Source organism: Thalia democratica, chromosome 7 (genome assembly GCF_965202585.1).
Source record: "Thalia democratica chromosome 7, ktThaDemo2.hap1.1, whole genome shotgun sequence".
In the NCBI taxonomy this organism is placed as follows: domain Eukaryota; kingdom Metazoa; phylum Chordata; class Thaliacea; order Salpida; family Salpidae; genus Thalia; species Thalia democratica.
Window position 1 is genome coordinate 34,305,201 of NC_139171.1, and position 18,020 is coordinate 34,323,220.

The 18,020-nt window shown below is 26.3% G+C and overlaps 1 protein-coding gene across 1 annotated transcript; it reads right to left on the reverse strand.

Moving 5' to 3' along the window:
- Positions 1-5,920: 5,920 nt before the first annotated feature.
- LOC145840551 (uncharacterized) lies at positions 5,921-17,607 on the reverse strand. The gene is made up of 17 exons (XM_082947849.1): positions 17,470-17,607; positions 16,704-16,917; positions 15,028-15,209; positions 14,141-14,292; positions 13,779-13,947; positions 13,544-13,647; positions 13,198-13,420; positions 10,938-11,134; positions 10,606-10,693; positions 10,091-10,219; positions 9,827-9,970; positions 9,519-9,651; positions 8,904-9,046; positions 8,438-8,509; positions 7,418-7,487; positions 6,216-6,842; positions 5,921-6,159 (listed from the first exon to the last, which is right to left on the reverse strand). The coding sequence occupies exons 1-16, from the start codon at positions 17,549-17,551 to the stop codon at positions 6,320-6,322; spliced, it is 2,625 nt and encodes an 874-aa protein (XP_082803975.1). The 5' UTR covers positions 17,552-17,607; the 3' UTR covers positions 5,921-6,159; positions 6,216-6,319.
- Between the last annotated feature and the right edge of the window lie 413 nt (positions 17,608-18,020).

The following is an 18,020-nucleotide window of genomic DNA, read 5'->3' on the forward strand; positions in this document are numbered from 1 at the left end:
ACAGAATTTGATTAGCTTGACGACCACTAAGTTAGACAATTTAAAATTGCTTAGATCTTTTGATCGCAAAATATTTGAATATTTTATAATTTAATAATTGACTAATAAATTTTGTGTAAAAAACTAGTTGTTTTGTTGGTAGGTACTTTAGATTAAGTTAATTTTTTGACAAAGCTTAAAAATTTTCTATTTTGCATTATATATGCAAACTAGCTCAAATATTTAGATCTATCATTTTTGAACAAAAAATTGCTTTTATTAGCTTTGTAATAGCTTTATAGAGTAATTTTGAATAAATAAACATAAATTCTACAGTAAATCGCAAGTATTTATAGAGCTCACATTTGACCGAAACCAAAATTTAACAAAATCAGCTGAAAAATTTATACAGCACTCTTTGTCTCGTTATAAATAATAGCTATGCTCTATGAATATTTAATAATTAGAAAGTTTTTATTTTATTATACTATACATTGACCATATTTTTTTTTACTTTTAAATCTTAAACAACACACTTTGTTGGTAAGCAATAACATTTTTAAAAGGTTCTATATAAGTAGAACTACATAAATTCGTTTTTATTTAGTTAATTGTTTGATTAAAATTGGATTGTAACGTTCAAGTAAAATAGCTTCGCTGATCAGGGTCTCAAGTTTATTTCTACATTTTTTTTAAGTACCAAAGTTGTTGACAGTTATTCTTTCATATATATTTAGTTAACATTAAACCATCTATTAAAAATTATTAGATTGACGTAGTTCCCCTTATTACTTAGATAGTTTATAACCCAAAATACTTTTTTAAATACACGTTTAATAAAAATTGCGTAAATTAAAATCTGATGTTCTTAAAACTCCTTATAATTTTATCTAATAAATTAAAAGAGCGATGTTAATTTTTATCAATGATTTGCTAATATCTCTAAACAATTGTGTATCAGTACAAACATTTAAAAGTTATAATAACTTAAATTAGTTACTTCTACTTAAAAAACGTACAAACATTGTTTATACTATATTTATTTAAACTAAAAAACTACATAAATTAAAATACTTTAAACTCTGAGAGTTAAAAACTTATTTATATTTGTGTACTATTGTTTTTCTTGATGTGATAATTGATCGAAAAGTAAACATTGTTCTAAAATTTTATCTACACTATTAAACGCTACACTCCTTGTTATATCAATATATAACTTTTACACTGTCATTAGTTAAGTATTTCTCAAACTTTAATTTGTTTTTATAACAAATTTACCAAGCTGGAGATAGTAAATATCATATTAATTGTTATGAGTTTTAAGAAATTGTATCTATTAAAATTTGAAAAAATTAAACCTTGACTTTAAAAAAAAAAAAAGGAAATGTTATCAACATTTAAAATGTCATATAAAAAGTAGAAGTTTAATAACTATTTTTCTAATTATAACTTCTCAAACACAACCCTTTTTTGTCAATATTTCAATTTTTTTTTAAATAACGTGTACTTACAAGCAAAAAGTTGTTTTTAATTCTTTCGAATAAACATAGAGTAAATAGTATTTTAATTATAAAAAAAAATGTTTAACTTTGTCGATCGTTATAAGGTTTATTTATCATATTTGTGCTTTTCTAATCTTTATAAGAAAAATATAAAACAAGTTTATTATTTTAGCATTAGAGCAAAATTAAATAAAGCAAACATTCATAATTAACATTTTGTACACTAAAAGAGATAAATCAAACAGCTTAATTAGTACTTGACCAATCAAGGCTTTTTAATTCCATATAAAAACTTAAACTTTATTTATTTTTAATTTTTATTAAATTTCATATCTATTTTATAAAAAAACGCATATTCAATCATGTAGTCTCGAAAATATAGCAACTGTATGTATAATGAAAAGATTCAAAGTTATGCATAGGCCTACTACTACGCTAGTTGGCCAATTACTTTGTCTATTAACAGCAGAACTACTATGACTACTCCCTGCCCAACTACTTAGCATACTATTTGGCCTTCTACTTCATGTTTTATTAGGTCTGTTAGTTATATTTCTCGATTGTTTATCTTCAAAAAGTTAATTAAACAGTACAAAAGAATTCAGACAATTTAGTATAATATTTTAGCGAACAAACTAAATATAAGAAGAAAAACCTAACAGTTTAATTAGTATTTGACTAATCGTGGCTCTTCTACTTCACATAAAAACTTTAACTTTAACTTGTATTTAATACAAAACTAAATAAAAATTTTTATGTGAAATAGAAAAGTTTAGATTAGTCAAATACTAAATAAAATTTTTGCTACTTAAACTTGAAACAAGAAACAGAATAAAAAATTATAAAATGTTTCTTGTTGCACGAAGATTATAATTATTAAAAATTACTTCAAAGACACTCTTGACTTTCCAACGGTACCTTCGAATTGATCAAGATCGACCACAATTAGGAGATACATTTGTAAACGTAACACAATTCAAAAAGCTGAGTCATTTATTTCTTAAAATTTAAATTTTCAACAAATGAACATCTACAGTTTAATTGTTTTGTTTAAGGTTCCTATGCTTTAAATACTTTGACTATTTATATTCGCATTTCAAACAGCATTTTGGACTTGTTTAATAGTGATGAAATGATAATAAATGATTTGCTTTTTTGTGGCTAATACTTACTTTTTTTCTTAAAGAATGTTTGTCAGCCAATTACTTTCTGTCCAAATACTTGTTAGTATGCTACCGTTTTTTGATTTATTTTGGTAACGTGAATTAGCCTCCAATAATAGGCTTAAAAGTAAACCAATAAATATGCCAAATAGTATTAAGTAGTTAATTAGTTTACATAGCTTTGAAAACTTTTCAAGTTTTTCTCATAATCATACAGATAATTGTTATATGTTTGAGAATACATGAAGAAAAACTCGGTTTCATTAAATCGTCAATTAAAACACATTATAGTTAAAGTTTTTATGTTAAATTAAAAAGTCACAGTTTGTCAAGTACTAATTAAACTGTTTGAATGTTATTCTTGTATTACATTCATTTTTTGTTTATATGTTATATTATAAATTGTCATAAACTTGATAAGTGTTTAGTTCATTCATAGAAAAAAAGATTCAAGAAAATATAACTTTGTTACTTCTTGTTGCACGAAGATGAACAATGTTGGAAAATAATACTAAAAGTCTCGGCTTTCCGACGTTACTTTTCTGTAAAACTGACTGGGACCAACCGCATGTAAGAGACACAAGAAAGTGCCGCGTCTTTCATTTCTTATGATTTAAAACTTTCAACAAATGAACATGTACAGTTTGATTGTTTTTTTTTTAAGTTCCTATGCTTTAAGTATACTTTGATTGTTAATATTTAAAAAATCAGCAAAATTGTTTTTAACTTCATAAATAGTGATTAGTTAACAATAGATAAAAAAGGAATTAATTACTTGTGGTTAATAATAACTTTTTTCCTAAAAGAATGTGTTTTTAGCTAACTACTTTCTGTACTAATTAAAACAAAACATTTTTCCAAAGCTAGTGTAAATTCAAAACAATTTCGAAGGCTTTGATTTTTTTCAATTTCTCTAAAAATTTGTTCATAAACTCTGAAAGTTCTTTTAATTTGGTTGTTGAAGTTTCTGTTTTTGTAGACTATCTTTGAACTAATACAAATTGTTATATATATCTATAATAAAAACAATATTTTTTTTTTGTTTAGATTTGGCTCAAAATGCTCTTCACTTTATAGACAAAGTAAATGGATTATAAAATCTACTAATACATTATTATTTCATAAAACTAAATTGTTTGTATCTAAACTATTTTGCGCCAAAAGGTACATTGTTCTAAGGAATGTTTGGTACATTAGGCATCAACCTTGAAACAAGTATAAATTAGTGCTTGTTTTGTATAAAATACAACTTTATACATAAGTATAATCGTAGTTTTTTCCGATTTTAAAATTACCCAAAATTACAGTTATGAAAATGCTTGCATTGTTGTGACAACAATGTAGTGCAGCTATTTTCTAAGAAACAGCAAGATTCAACAAAAACAAATGCAAATATTTTTAAAAAATTTATTAATAAAACAAAAAACGTGTTGTTTCGCGTCAAAAGTTTCAAACATGTAATTTCCCGGAATCAGATCTTTTTTTTATAGAGGTTTAGCCGGATCTAGTCAAAGACAAACAAATCCTACTATACTATTTATGTTTAATTAAACTCAGAATATAGTTTTATTATATTTATATCTAAATATTTGTTTTAAAAGTATTTAATTTCGATTTAGTAAACAAATTCTGGTTTTATTTTATTTTTTCCATTACAATAGCTTTGTTTTAGAACAAGTCTGACAACATACGGTATTTAACTGCGAGTAAGCTGTGATGCTAAATTTACGGCTATGTTGTTATAGTTTTGTCCTAAAACGATATTTAAACTTTTTCGAAAAATGAGCCTCCTTTAAAAGTCTATGCCAGATAAATTCTACCCGTTTTGTAAAGAAAATGGTTAATATGGTTAAGTTTGGCCCCCGACTAATAAAATTGCCAGTATCTGTTGCAGATTATTTATTAAAGTTTATAAAGGTTGATTGTATTAAGAATCAAAATGTTTATTGAAATTTTGACCAATTTCAAAAATATAAAGTTATAATAATTTTTTTTTGTGTCATTAACATATACAAAATGGAAAAATCATAAAACCTCTACTTTACATGGCATATGAAACTTTTAATTTTGATAACGTTTTCTGTATATTAAAAACTATGTCAAAAATTTGTTAAGATGTTTTTTTAAAACTCGTGTCTAAACTCTTTACATATTTTTTTATATTTCTAAACTGATAGAACTAATATAACATTGAACTAAAGTTTTAGGAATATTTTACTAATAATAGTGTAAAACTTATAGTTTAGCATAAGGTCTTCAATTTTTAAACTTTAATTAACAAAATATAAAGTAGCTATCCAAACATCAAATTTTAGTTTCAAAAATTTTTATTAAATGTCGCTTTGAAATTTTTTTTTAAACAAATTATTTCAAGCAGTAAGCGAAACAACGTCAATGCATTAACTTCTTATAAATGTTTTGGTATTAACTAAACAAACGCAAATTCAACTAGGTATACTTCGTCAAAACGTTTTATAAATGTAGTTGTTTAGAACAAAGTATTATGCTTATTTTATCTGTATTTGTGAAAAATATTAAGAGTTAATACTAACATAAAAAAAAATAAAAATTTAATTTAAGGTATAATTAAATAAAGTAACGACTTTTAAAATGTTTATTATTTGAATAATATAACTAAAATTTAAATGAAACAAAGCGTATTGTATAAATTTTTCACAATTTTTTACATCTTTCGTGATTAAATGTCAGTTTTTAAAATATTTGCGATCTACTGTAGTAGTTTTGTTAACATACTTAAAAATCAACTTATAAAACTATTTAACAACCGAATAAGACTATTTGTATTGAATGTCCATAGGGTAAACTTTAAAAATTGGTTTGCATAAGCAATGAAAAAAGTAAACTTCTAAGCTTAGTCAAAAAAGTAGCTTACTCTAAATTTAAATTATTACTTTACAGTTTTCTACTAAAAACTATATAGTGTGCAAAAAGAATGTCAAACTAAGGTTTTAAAAAAAAAATAAACTATAGATTTCTACACAAAATTGATAGGTCAATGATTAACTTAAATTATTTAAAAGTTTTTACGATCAGAATTTGTAAGAAATAACTTAACTTAATTTAAATATTTAAAAGATTTGTATACTTTTTAAGTTTACTGACTTATTAATATAAAAACATAATTAATTATTAGTTTTAGTTTGTTTAATAAATATATTTAATTTATATTAAAAAAACATTTTTTGTTTAGTAACTAAAAGCAGACAAAATATGTATTTAAGATATTTTTTTCACTTTTATTTCTTATTAGCTTTAATGTTTAACTGAACTTTGGTTAATTATATTATAGTTCATTAGTTTCTTACTTTTAACTTTTTTATTCTTTATGCAAGTTTGTCTATTGCTTACTCTTTTTTCTTAAACGGTTAAAAGCAAAAAAAAAAAGATTTTCTTTTGGGTTACAAAAGAACTTTATGAAAACTTAAAGTAATCTGAAAACTCGAACTCTCACAAACTTCCTTTCTCTATAAGAAACTATTCTTTTTTGTCCGAACCTAAAACATAAAAATGTCAAAAACAACAAATTTAAAGTTATAAAAAACAAACTCACCGATAGCGATGATGTCTAACAAAACATTCTATTCTGTAAAGTTTATAACCGCTAGCTAGCAACCGAGAGCACTCAATTAATTTCCCACCGACTCACAATTTCCGCTACCGGAAAACATCTTCACCTACGTAGGCGTTGACGTCATTCAGCAGCATTTTCTCCTCACCACTGCCACCCAACTGATCAAAACTTTTCAGGTATAAATCCGTAGGCTGCAAAACTGCAACCTCACGTGTCCTGATTTCTTTTTTGTCAATTCTTTCATCGCTTCTCCGCAACCGGAAGTCGTCGTCATCCGACACTCTTTCTCCCGTCCTCCTCACGTAATCGCTCTCATTTCCGTCAATGACGTCATCAAATCTGCGATACTCCGATGACGTCATTAAGTCGAGGAACTCGGCCGTATTCACGCTGGGAATCTCGGAGGCGATGACGTAAGACGGCGGCTTCTGATTGGTCGCCGGTTCAATTTCCTTCTTCTTTAGGTTTTCCCGCCACTCGTCCAGCGTTTCGATGTTTTCATTGGTCGGTTGACATTTGTGCTGGTTTTGTTCCAGTTGGGTGAACCTGATACTTTCCATCACTTCGCTGCTGATCTTCGGTTCAATGTTCCCGCTCGTCTCCCTTCTGTTGTTTAATTTATATATGTTTTGTGAAATTACTTGATATTCTGTAAAATGTAAAACGCGTAAACTATTTATAGTTTTTTCTGAATTCAAAAAAGTAATTTTATATTTTAAAGCCATTTAAAATGCATGGGCAGTTTTAAATTTGAAGTTACCTTTTTATTTTCATTAGAGTTTTTTGAGTACAAAATTGCTACAAATAGAAAATGTACAAATGAGCGACAACTGAAACAGAAAATTTCACGCAAAAAGCCGCCGCAAAGCTGCAAATTGCTTTCGAACCACTTCAGCTTTATAAATAATGCAAGAGAAAATTCACCTAATAAAAAGGTGGCTTTTATCTCTACTGTGCATTAATTGCTGGCGTGACTTTTTTACTGACCTATATTATGATTTGTAAATCAGAAATCCAGTAGTAAATTTTTTAAATCTAAATTTTTTATAACTAACTTTTCAATAAGAGATCTTTAGCGATTTGACTCTTATACTTTTAGTAGAAAACGGATTATCTTTTATTTATATTAAGTAAATTGGTAATTAAATTTTGAAGTTGTTACTGTAATCCCACAAACTGACCTGGTTTTAAAGCATAGAAATAATATAAGAGCAACCAGCAGCATCAGTGGAATTATCCATACAGCTTCATCTGTATTAATATGAATATATTAATTAATGTATCAGTTTAAAAAATATTTAACTTAGTAGTTATTAACTTATTATTTACTTTTTTTTTGGCTTAAAGTTTTTGCCAATGAAAACCATATCTTTAAGGCTTAAGTAGTTTTAAATTCTAAGATCTCAAGGGTTCTTTGTGCAAAAGATATTTGTTATGACTTAGGATATCGTTTTTCTTAGAAATTAAGTGAGACCTTATTTTATAAAGAAATTAGTGAATTAACAAATTTGTAATTTTCTCCTTAGATATAAGTCAACAACTTTTATTCATATTCTTGAAAAAAAATACAAGTATACAAAAAAACTATACAAATGATTATACTGTTTTTTACCCTAAAACATAATAGAACTTTTTCTTTGTTATAACAAAAAATTTACTAAATTTAAATACTCATAATCCACCAAAATTATATAAAACTAAAGAAGTACAAAATGTTTTCAAACACATAAAATAAAATATATCTTAGTTATAACAAATAAAATACCTTTTTAAATATTTACAGTGACATAGAAAAAATTCGCATTTAATGGAAGCATTTAAATTAAATTAGATGCGTTTTAATTTCAATAGTTTTTGAAATGTTCACTCTGACAAAAAAAACATTTCGCTTTTAAATGCAAGCAAATAAAATTTAAATCAAATTACAAGCCTGCGAAAATTGTTAAAATTGCACGCAAATTTATTGCAAGCTGCGGCAGCAGTCTGAAACAACGCATTAGGCTTCCGCGATAATTTCACTTGAAAGCTTCAAAAATAATCAATTTCCTGTGTGTATAATTGTGCATTTTATGTGAAAATGTTCTTGTATTATTTTTATGTAAAAAAGAAACACATTTTAAAAGGTTTAGTTTAGAATTTAACTTTTACGACGTTGAATAATAAATGAAAGGAATATTAATTTGAACTACGTTTGAACTTACGTAATCCCACGTTGTAATCCCGGGGGGCCAATTTAAATTCTGACCATTTTGAGCACAACACTTTGTTTCCGTCTGATTTATTAATAAGTTTTTTTTTTTAACAGCTAATTCATAAAACAGTTAACAAATTTTTGTCATGCTATTATATCAACTACGAGTATTATTATTAATGCTAGATGTTTGCATTTAAAATTGTAAAATTTAGTTAATTATAAAATACTAAAAACTTAAATAAAAAAAAGTTTATTTAGATTTATATTTTGAAACATATTTTGTTTTTACTAAGTTTAATAAATTTTTCAGAAACATTTAATATGTATTTAACTTGTATGTAAGTAAACATGTAATACAATTTTTCTTAAAGAAATGAAAACCAATTGAAGTATTAGGAGCACATTTATAAAAATAATAGTTTTCCACTACATTAAGATTCTTTATGTAATTATGACGTAATAATAGAGCTCACCGGTATTGCAAGCTGACAATTGCACTCCAGCAGTGTCGGATAAATTGAAATAGGATCTGTATGTTGGCTGGTAAAAGAAACACAGCGTCGTGGAATTATCTTTCTCAGTGCAATTTTTACCTTTGAAGTCGTTCCTCAAATAACTGTATTAATTATAAGTTGGTTTTATTACCAAAGCTTTGTTTTCTTTTTAAATCTTATTGAAAAACTAGCTTCTTGAGAAAAAGTTGTTCATGTATCGACTTACTAATTTTATCAAACTAAACTGATTTTAGTTAAAATAAAAAAGTTGAATACAGAATTTTAAATTTGATTACCAAAACAACGTTTCACTCGCTTATACCTTGTCAAACGAGATCATCAGTTGAATAAAATCTTATTAAAATTTCTATTTGAATAAGTTTTATTCGACTGATGATCTTGTTTGAAAAGGTTCAAGCGAGAAAAAAAAATTTGGTAATAAAATTTTAAATTTTTAGTTGATCATCCTCCTTACAATTAAATTGAGAACTTTGATTGTTATTATTAAAGTAAAAAGTGCACAAAATAAAAATTTATAGTTTACTTTTTAAAACTTGTTACTTTTTTTTCTGAAAAAAAAGAGAAAATAACTACTTGTTTGTAATTTTCATTTTGTACAATGAAACTTTTCTGTTGTTGTTGTTTTTGAGGTGCGGATACCAACTAATTTTGTACAAATTTTCTCTGCTTGTTTTGTTGAAATAAAATACTGGTGCATCTTCGGGAGCTATGAAATTAATAATACTTTACATCAAGTATATTTCTAAGTAAAGTTTTTATTTTTAGACTTCGGACAAAAAACACTTTAAAAGTTTTTTAGCCAAACTTTTATAGTTTTTAGGTATAAAAACCGTTTAGTTTGCTCATAAAAGAAACAAAACTTTATTGTTTTTTATTCCGACCTGTTATTTTTGTGGTGAAATTGTACACAGTGTAATTTCCTTGCTGTATGTTCATGTAGTTCTGCCTTATTTTTAATTGATACGTTGTATTAGGCTTCAAATCATTTATGGTAAAACTTCTACTGGTCACTTGCCTTATGCTTTCTGAAAATTTTTTTTTTGAATTGTATGATTAAAAAGTATGTTGTTGAATTGGTGCAAAAAGATCATTATTATGCTTATTTAGCAGTTCATAGTAAGTTTTCTGTTACACTTACAACTAACTTTTATTTTCATGTTCATTTATTTCCTTGTAAAAATACTCATACCCTGATTGAAAACACAAAATTTTATCTGTGATTAAAACTTTTGTGCTGTTTCCAAAAACTTCAGCAAATTCTATTTGTACAGAACCTAACAAGTTATATCGGAATTTAGTTTTAATTTTAAATTAATTGTGTTTCACGCAAGCAACTATTTAAATATAAACTAGCAACTAAACACTTTAAAAGGAAAGTTTGCTTGTTTACAAGCTATTTAATTTGGATTTGAAATTCAGTTACTTATTTAAAGTAGTTGGTTGCATATTATTTATTCTAAATGTTTAGTAGAAATATGGTAAGGAAATACATAGTAAACCAAATATTAAAGAAAATTTTAAAAGTCAAATAACTTAGTTTAAATAGGTATTGTTTTAGTAACAATTACTGACTTTCAAATATACGTTTACTTTTTAATCGGTTTTTTTCAGTTAACAGTTTCAATTCTTCTGTTTATAAATACTTATCACTTTAACAAACTTTTAAGCTGCATATACTTCAACTGGCATGAATTTACTAATTGCCCATGAACTTGTGAGTAAATACTAATTTGATAAACCGCGCAATCCTGTTTGGTTAAATTAGTTACACTATATTTTATCTCATTACATCTTGCGTTTTTAAATACGTCTAAAAGTTCACAGCTACAAGATTTTGAATATGATTATAAATTTAAAAGTATCTTGCTATAAAAAACTTACAAACTTTAATAATTTTTCTTAATGATGTACTTATAAAACTTTTTTCATTTAAATAGTTTTATTAAGTTTTAACTTTGTTATTTATTTAATGTAAATCTTAAATAAAGATACCTCTAATTGCTTAATTGTTGCGTTTATAATAAACTTTTCAAAATTGTTCGACTTCACGAAAATGTCTTTTGATAAGTTTTTGTTGGCGTTTTTAACATTGACAATGTAGTTATCAGGTTTTTTCATAGAAACTTTCCAATACAAATAAGCTGCATCTTTATTTGTTTTCTTGATTCCACATTTTTTAATGACAAAACCTGTATTTAAAGTTTTTAATAAGTTTAGTATTATTAAGTTATTTAAAAAAATTTAAAAAAATAGTTAAATTATTATAATAGATATGTGTAAAGTATTTTTACCTACTACGCCCAAGAGAGCTAGTAGGTGTTTTACTGCAGGTTTATACTTAGCATATGACTACCTTGTTGTTTTACATTTTAACTTTCATATATAACACAATTTACTTATTAAATATTTAAAATATCTGTATGGGATATTTAAATTAAACAGCCGACTCCTACTTTACCAATAATTATTTTATTAATTATAAAATACAATATATATTTAATTTAAGTCATTATGATTTTATGTATGTCGCTGTAAATTAATTATCGGTCAGTACATTGTAAGCCCAATAACAATTTTGTTTCTTTGTGTTTTGTTTTTTCTTAAAGTTAAGTTTTTTCATTTTTGATTTTTACATTTGAACTAAATCTGCTTCCTAATTCTATATAACTTTGATTCAATCATTACAAACGTTCAATATATAATATACATGTTACATCGAGTTTCTGTGACTATTATTGCCTTCACCGTCGTTAAGTTTTAATAAATTTTATTGATTCACTAACTAATGGTTAATGTTTTATTTTTGTTCAAAATAGATTACATAAAATCTAAATTAATGTTCTTTGCATTACAAATTAAATAGTTTAAATAACCTCATTTACATTGTGACGTAATTATTAGTTGTAATGAATTTATTTTTCATTAGTTAACAACAATAAAATTTGAATTAGTTATCTTTCCCATTAACGTGAGTTGTTTGTTTATATTACGATTTGTTGTTTTGTTGTGAAATTTAGCTTACTTTACTTATTTTAGACTTAATAATCACAAAGATCATATAGTTTTATAACAGTCGGATTTAATATTAAGTATTTTACCTATTAATAACTGTTATCTTTAGAAAATATCTTATTTTAATGAAAACATGTATACACCTACTTTATCCTATGCTTCTATTCTCTCATTACAGTAATTATTTTTTTACAGAACCCAGTTGAAGTGTGTTGATTCGTTGACACACAGAAACATATGTTGGTACAATAAAGGAAGATTACTGTACAATTTGTTTTTATTTATGTGTAAAGTGTTAAAGTTAACTAATGAGTTTTGCATTTTTAAATTATTTAAAGTTAAAAGTTTTTTCTAACTAACATTTAATATTTAGATAAAAACTATTAAGCAGTATAAGCAAAGTTATTAAGCTTGAACAAAGAAAATATAAAATACAAAGTTTTTGCGTGATATATACTGTGAAGAAATGATAAAACCTAACCAATTGTGTTGTGCTTACTACTAACGTTTTGTACTTTAGCAGTTTACTAAGAACATTTCTTTATGTATTTATTCAATTAGTTTGTAGTACAAACAGATTAGTACTCAGATTAAATAAATTAAGATAGCTTATACACGCAATAGTTCAAACTTTATAAAAACAATTGAGCACTTTAACTTGCTCACTTCAACTTCTGTTTAGTAATTGGAAACTAAATGTTTCAACATAATCTAGTAAAGTGTTGTTAGAGCTAAGCTTTTTGAAAAACCTATCAATTAAAATCGACAAAATCACTTCAAAACTGACAAAAGCAAATAATTTTAGCAACAATGTATAAAAATAAAAAGCTGTGGTTTCATTAGTATATAATTTTAATTTAATATGCTTAATTTATGTGAATACTGTTTTAGATTGTTCACAGATATCTAGAATACGGTTATTAGATATTTAAAGGATGAATATGTTATATTTATATTTAAAATAAATTTTATACTAGTTTCAAACAAAGTTAAATCGATCTACTTCAAGGTGTCAATTTTCATCCTATAAAGCTCTTACTTTTTGAGCATTTTTTAACTGAATTATATTTTAGATAAAAACTTTATACTTAGCTTCATTTTAATGATATACAGTTCTATACTAATAATACAATTTAGTCGAAAAAAATTAAATATTTTTAAAACGAATTTAAAACTCATTATAATGTGTTACACTTTATTTTTGTCTAATAAAAGAACACAAAACAATTTTTTAACCCACTTTTAGGTATGGCGCAAACGTCAAAGTCGATAATTTGAGATTTAGGTAAAGAAATTCCATCCCGGTTCGAGCTTTTTACTGTAATGTTAATTATACTTTTTCCTGGTACATAACTTTCAACTGTGATATAATTGTTTGTTGTTTTTGTTTCAATGATTTCCCGTTTTGATAATTTGCTTGTTATATTGAGCGATATCAGGTACTCTTCAATTACGCCGCTTTTCTGTGGGTTTTCATAATAAATCACAACAATACAACTTTTTATGTTTATCAAAATGTATGAACAAAATTTAAGTGTTACACCTTAAAAAATACATATTGTAAATTAATTAACAAAGCACAATACCTTCCAACTTAACAACAGCTTTTGTTCCTTGCCAGCATGTGAATGCAAGCAAGTTGCATTGACAAACGGTCGAAACGGTTTTTCATCCAGCGCGGTGACCGGAGCTATGTAAATATCAAAATTATAAATAACCTTGCGAACGACAAAGCAAATTTGCACAAGCGCAGTCTTGTGTTTGCTCGCAAAAGTAAATAAATAAAAGTTTGAAGTTGCAAATTGAGCATGTTTGAAATACCTGTCAAGTGGTGAACTTGCGCGTACTTGCTGTGCAAAACCGGCCCTTCGTCGTGTATGTAGTTGGAATAAGTGACCCGTATGTAGTACAGAGACGCCTCGTCGAGGTTCAAGTCCACTGTGGTGTTGTGCTTCCCTTTTGATTGTCGCGTGTTGCTAGTTGTCTCTCCCTGTAGAGTAAAAAGTATAAGAAAGCAGTATGATAGTCTACTAATGTTTTAAAGGAAAAAATACTTAGTCAAAAGTTTTAAAAAGTATATATTAAATAAACAATATTATAGATAAACCTTTTTTATTTTAAAAATAAACATTTTAAGTCAAGTTTGAATAAAAAACACACTCTAACATGTTAAAAAGACTTACCTGCGTGGATTTCCAGTAAGTAACGAAATACCAGAAGTAAGTAGCCTTGCCATTCTTCCACGCCTCAGCAGTGCATTTCGGCAAACTGATGTTCACTCTGACTTTTGTCGCGTTGAGACTTGTCAAAGATACATCAGGAGGCTTTTGATCGACTGTGAGTGGTTTTATAACAACTAGAGTTTTTAAATGCTTACTAAAATCAGTTAAACAAACCAAAATGGTGTAATTATATATTTGATATCTTGATAGATAATTATTTAGCATTATAAACTAGTAGAAGCTCGAAAATATAGTCAAATGACGTGAAGTATATGAAAACTTTTCAGTCATCGAGCTGCACATCGTTTATTTACTTTAACTATTACGAGCTAGATAAAAACAACATTTTTGAACAGTGCAGACTTAATTTTTTTTTAAGTATAAGGGGAAATAAAACATGCTTAATAAAAATTAAGTTAACATAAAAAAGTTAATGCTATCAAAAAACTGGTAAAATTTATGCTAAGGTGAACAAACTTGGACGTTAAAAGTATATTATATCCTCCAAAACCTATACTGTAACTTAAATCTAGGAGCTTCGAAAGAAAGAGTACTCTCTTTATTTATTTTAAGCTATCAAGTTTTTAAAACTTTAAACATAAATTGATATCTACAAACTTTACTGTAAGGAGATAAATCATCTACGTAGATACAAAACTACGAAAAAAAAACAATATATACTCTATTTTAACATGCTTATGAAAATATAGTACTTTGATAATCTCTATAATCTATGCACTTATGTAAAAAAAGTTTTAGAATAAATGCTTACTTTTTTATTGGAACTTGTTTAAATAGTCAAACATATAATATATTTCCGATATACAAAACCAAAAAAAAAATCTTACCGAATTTGCAAGGGTCGTACTTGATGGTAGTTGGGCACAACCTTCTCGGACTCAAAGGTCGGACGGCCACCATGTGGTGAAGAGTGCTGTCATGGTCCAAATACAAACTGCACTTCGGGTCGCTCTTCATCAGACTTATGCTGCCCACGCACTTTCCATCATCACATTTCACTTGTTTAACGCTGAACATTATAAGTTAAGTGAAACCAAAGTGTGACGCATGTGTATTTTGTTTAAAATTTTACTTTAATGTTCTTTTTATGTTGTTTTTGGTTAATTGAGCTTGATATTTCTACATATCGTGTTAAAACTCTGTATCAACTAGCATGTTTTTACATCTAAAGGTTATTTACTCATTAGATAATTGTCTTTATATTGATTAAAAGTCAGTTTAGAATATATTTTTGGTAGTTAATTTTAAAGAATTGAATGATTTTAGTTACTGAAAATAGTAACTTGTATAACACATTATTTTTACTACTTCAGCCAAATTATTGATCAATAATATGACTTTTATTTTTTAATCGATTTTAGAATTTGGTTGAGAAAAAAAATATATATTGCTCAAAATGTCTGTAGTTTAAATAGAGCGAATCAAATAAAAAATAACTACTATTTGATAACTATCTTTTATAAAAAGAATTAAAATGTTTAACAAAACTTACTTTGTGTAATTGGTATGAGTCCCTTGTAACTTTTGTTTTCAGTTTTTTTTACAATAGTTGAATTCAATAAACACATAAACTTAAATTTATAAAACGTATGTTTTAATACAGTTTTAAATCAAACCAAAGCACACTATTGTGCAACCTTTGAAAATATTAAAATCTAAGATTAAAAATGGAAAAGAAAATACAAACTAGGTTCATTTTTTAGAGGCTACTAAATGGTTGTATACCTAACAAATAAATTTAATCTCCCTCATTTTTACTACCATAATAATTTCGTTTTTTTGCTGTAAAAGTCTTAATAATCTATAATCATCTAATCTAACTTAATTGAGTTGTTTGCTAATATCCATCGCCTTGTTTGTTTGAAAAGATTTAAAAAGCAAATTTAAACGCATGGGAATTATTTTTGCTTTAAATTCTCCACCAACTGAAACATATTGATTTTTTCTCCACAACAAACGATGGAAGACGTGTAGTAAAGCTGCATTTTATTTAAAATTATACTTTATTTTTGTTTGTTTCAGTATTTGAATGAATATGTTTAAATTTGTATACTGTTTTTCTTCATAGACCTGTAATTTCGATCCAAAATAACTCGAAGCTTATAATTTTTTTTTTTGTACTACTTAGGAGAATGCTTGTCTAGCAGAAACTCAAGCTAATGGTTTTTAAAGTAAAATAAACACTTTCTGTTTTTGACTAATAAATTAAATTAACTGAATAAATTCAATATGCACCTATAGTTTTGTCATACGTTTAAAAACTATGGATGTTAGTTAGAAATACTTTAAGTACATTTTTTGAAACAAATTTGTTTTTCAAACAACTATTGTAAAAACTCTCTATGTTGATAGGTGAATAGTAAAAATAAAAAATAACTGATACTGTATAATTTTCATGAAAGTTAACCAAAACAAAACATTCAAGTCTTAAAGACAAAACAAAGCGAAAAAAATCATGTCAAACTTTGTCGAACTCGACTTAAACACATAATTAATATCTAACCATTCAGGCGACCTTTTAAAGTCGTCTAATTCTTTGGCTAGAAAAAGAGAGTAGTTTGCAACGTTGGGTGTTTTGTTCCAGTGGCAAGTTATGGTGGTGTTTATGTCGTCTAAATTTTCATCCCACAATTTCCACAGGCAGGCATGCATGCAGTAGTTGCATGGCAACGTGCAACTCAAACCGCTGACATGTGATTTTTCGCAACCATCGTCTGCTGTAATAGTAAGTTAGTTTTTTAAACAAAGACTAAAAAAACGAAAGTTTTCGAAAAAATTTTGTTTAAAAGATCTGGGTGTACGAAAAAACCTCTCAGCCATCGAGGCGTACCCCACAGTAATATTTGAAACTAACTAAAATAAGTTGTATTTAGTGATTGTAATTTTTATAATAATAAAAAATAAAGTATTTAAAAAAAACAATTTATAAACCATAAATCAACATGTATAAGTTTTGGCATACGGCTAAACATTTTCTTACAAAACCTTCATATGAAAACGCGTCTACTTGCAATCTCAATGTGAGTGCAAACACGTGCATTAAAAGCATTTTCATGAAAAGTTGACTGTTACCGCGGTTTGTCATCATTATATAAGCTTTATAACTTTTAAGTATTAAAAAAACTAAACTTAAATACAAATAGTTTACGAAATACAAAATACGAATAGTGCTCTACTAGACTCAAACTTTTTTTTTAAGTCCCACGACAAAATTGCCAAAAAATTGTTTGTTTAAAAGCTTTAATTTCTTATTAAAAATACAAACTTACTTGTTAAGTATTCAGACTTTAATGACTGTATGAAAAGCATCCAGAGATAAGTAATACAGATAAATTTGTTTGAACTCTTCATTAGATTTGTTTACATATGTAACTTTCATGTGTACACACAAATATTGATTAAAAAACTAAAGTAAAAAAATACATTATTTGCTTTACATTTTAACTCGAAATTTATCTTTGTTAAAAAAAAATTTATAACTGCCATGTTATAAAAAAACCTATAAGAAATCTTAAACATGTGTTTTAGTAGCCAAAAACAAATAAAAAATGTACTAAAAAAAGCTGTAATAGTTCTAAAATATATTTTTGCTAAGCTAAAACAATAAAATCCGAAAAATATTACAAATAAAACTGCAGCTGCTCTAACACTTCGATTGTACTTGAGCGTGTAGCAATTGCTACAAAGTGAATTTAATGTTCAAAAAGTTCTGAGAGCTCACACATTTTCCTTTCTCCTAAACGCACTACGTAGTGCCTATGTGTGTTGGCCGTGAAAACTTTTGTGTATTTTGTTTTCTGGCAGTAATTGTGCGGAGCGA

Excerpts from the sequence above, each read along its gene's own strand:
- LOC145840551 (XM_082947849.1), bottom strand. The coding sequence starts at position 17,551 with ATGAAGAGTTCAAACAAATTTATCTGTATTACTTATCTCTGGATGCTT. Across the intron at positions 14,293-15,027 it reads GTACGACCCTTGCAAATTCG|TCGATCAAAAGCCTCCTGAT; the intron begins GTAAGATTTTTT and ends AACCACTCACAG. Across the intron at positions 7,488-8,437 it reads GGATTACAACGTGGGATTAC|ATGAAGCTGTATGGATAATT; the intron begins GTAAGTTCAAAC and ends ATATTAATACAG.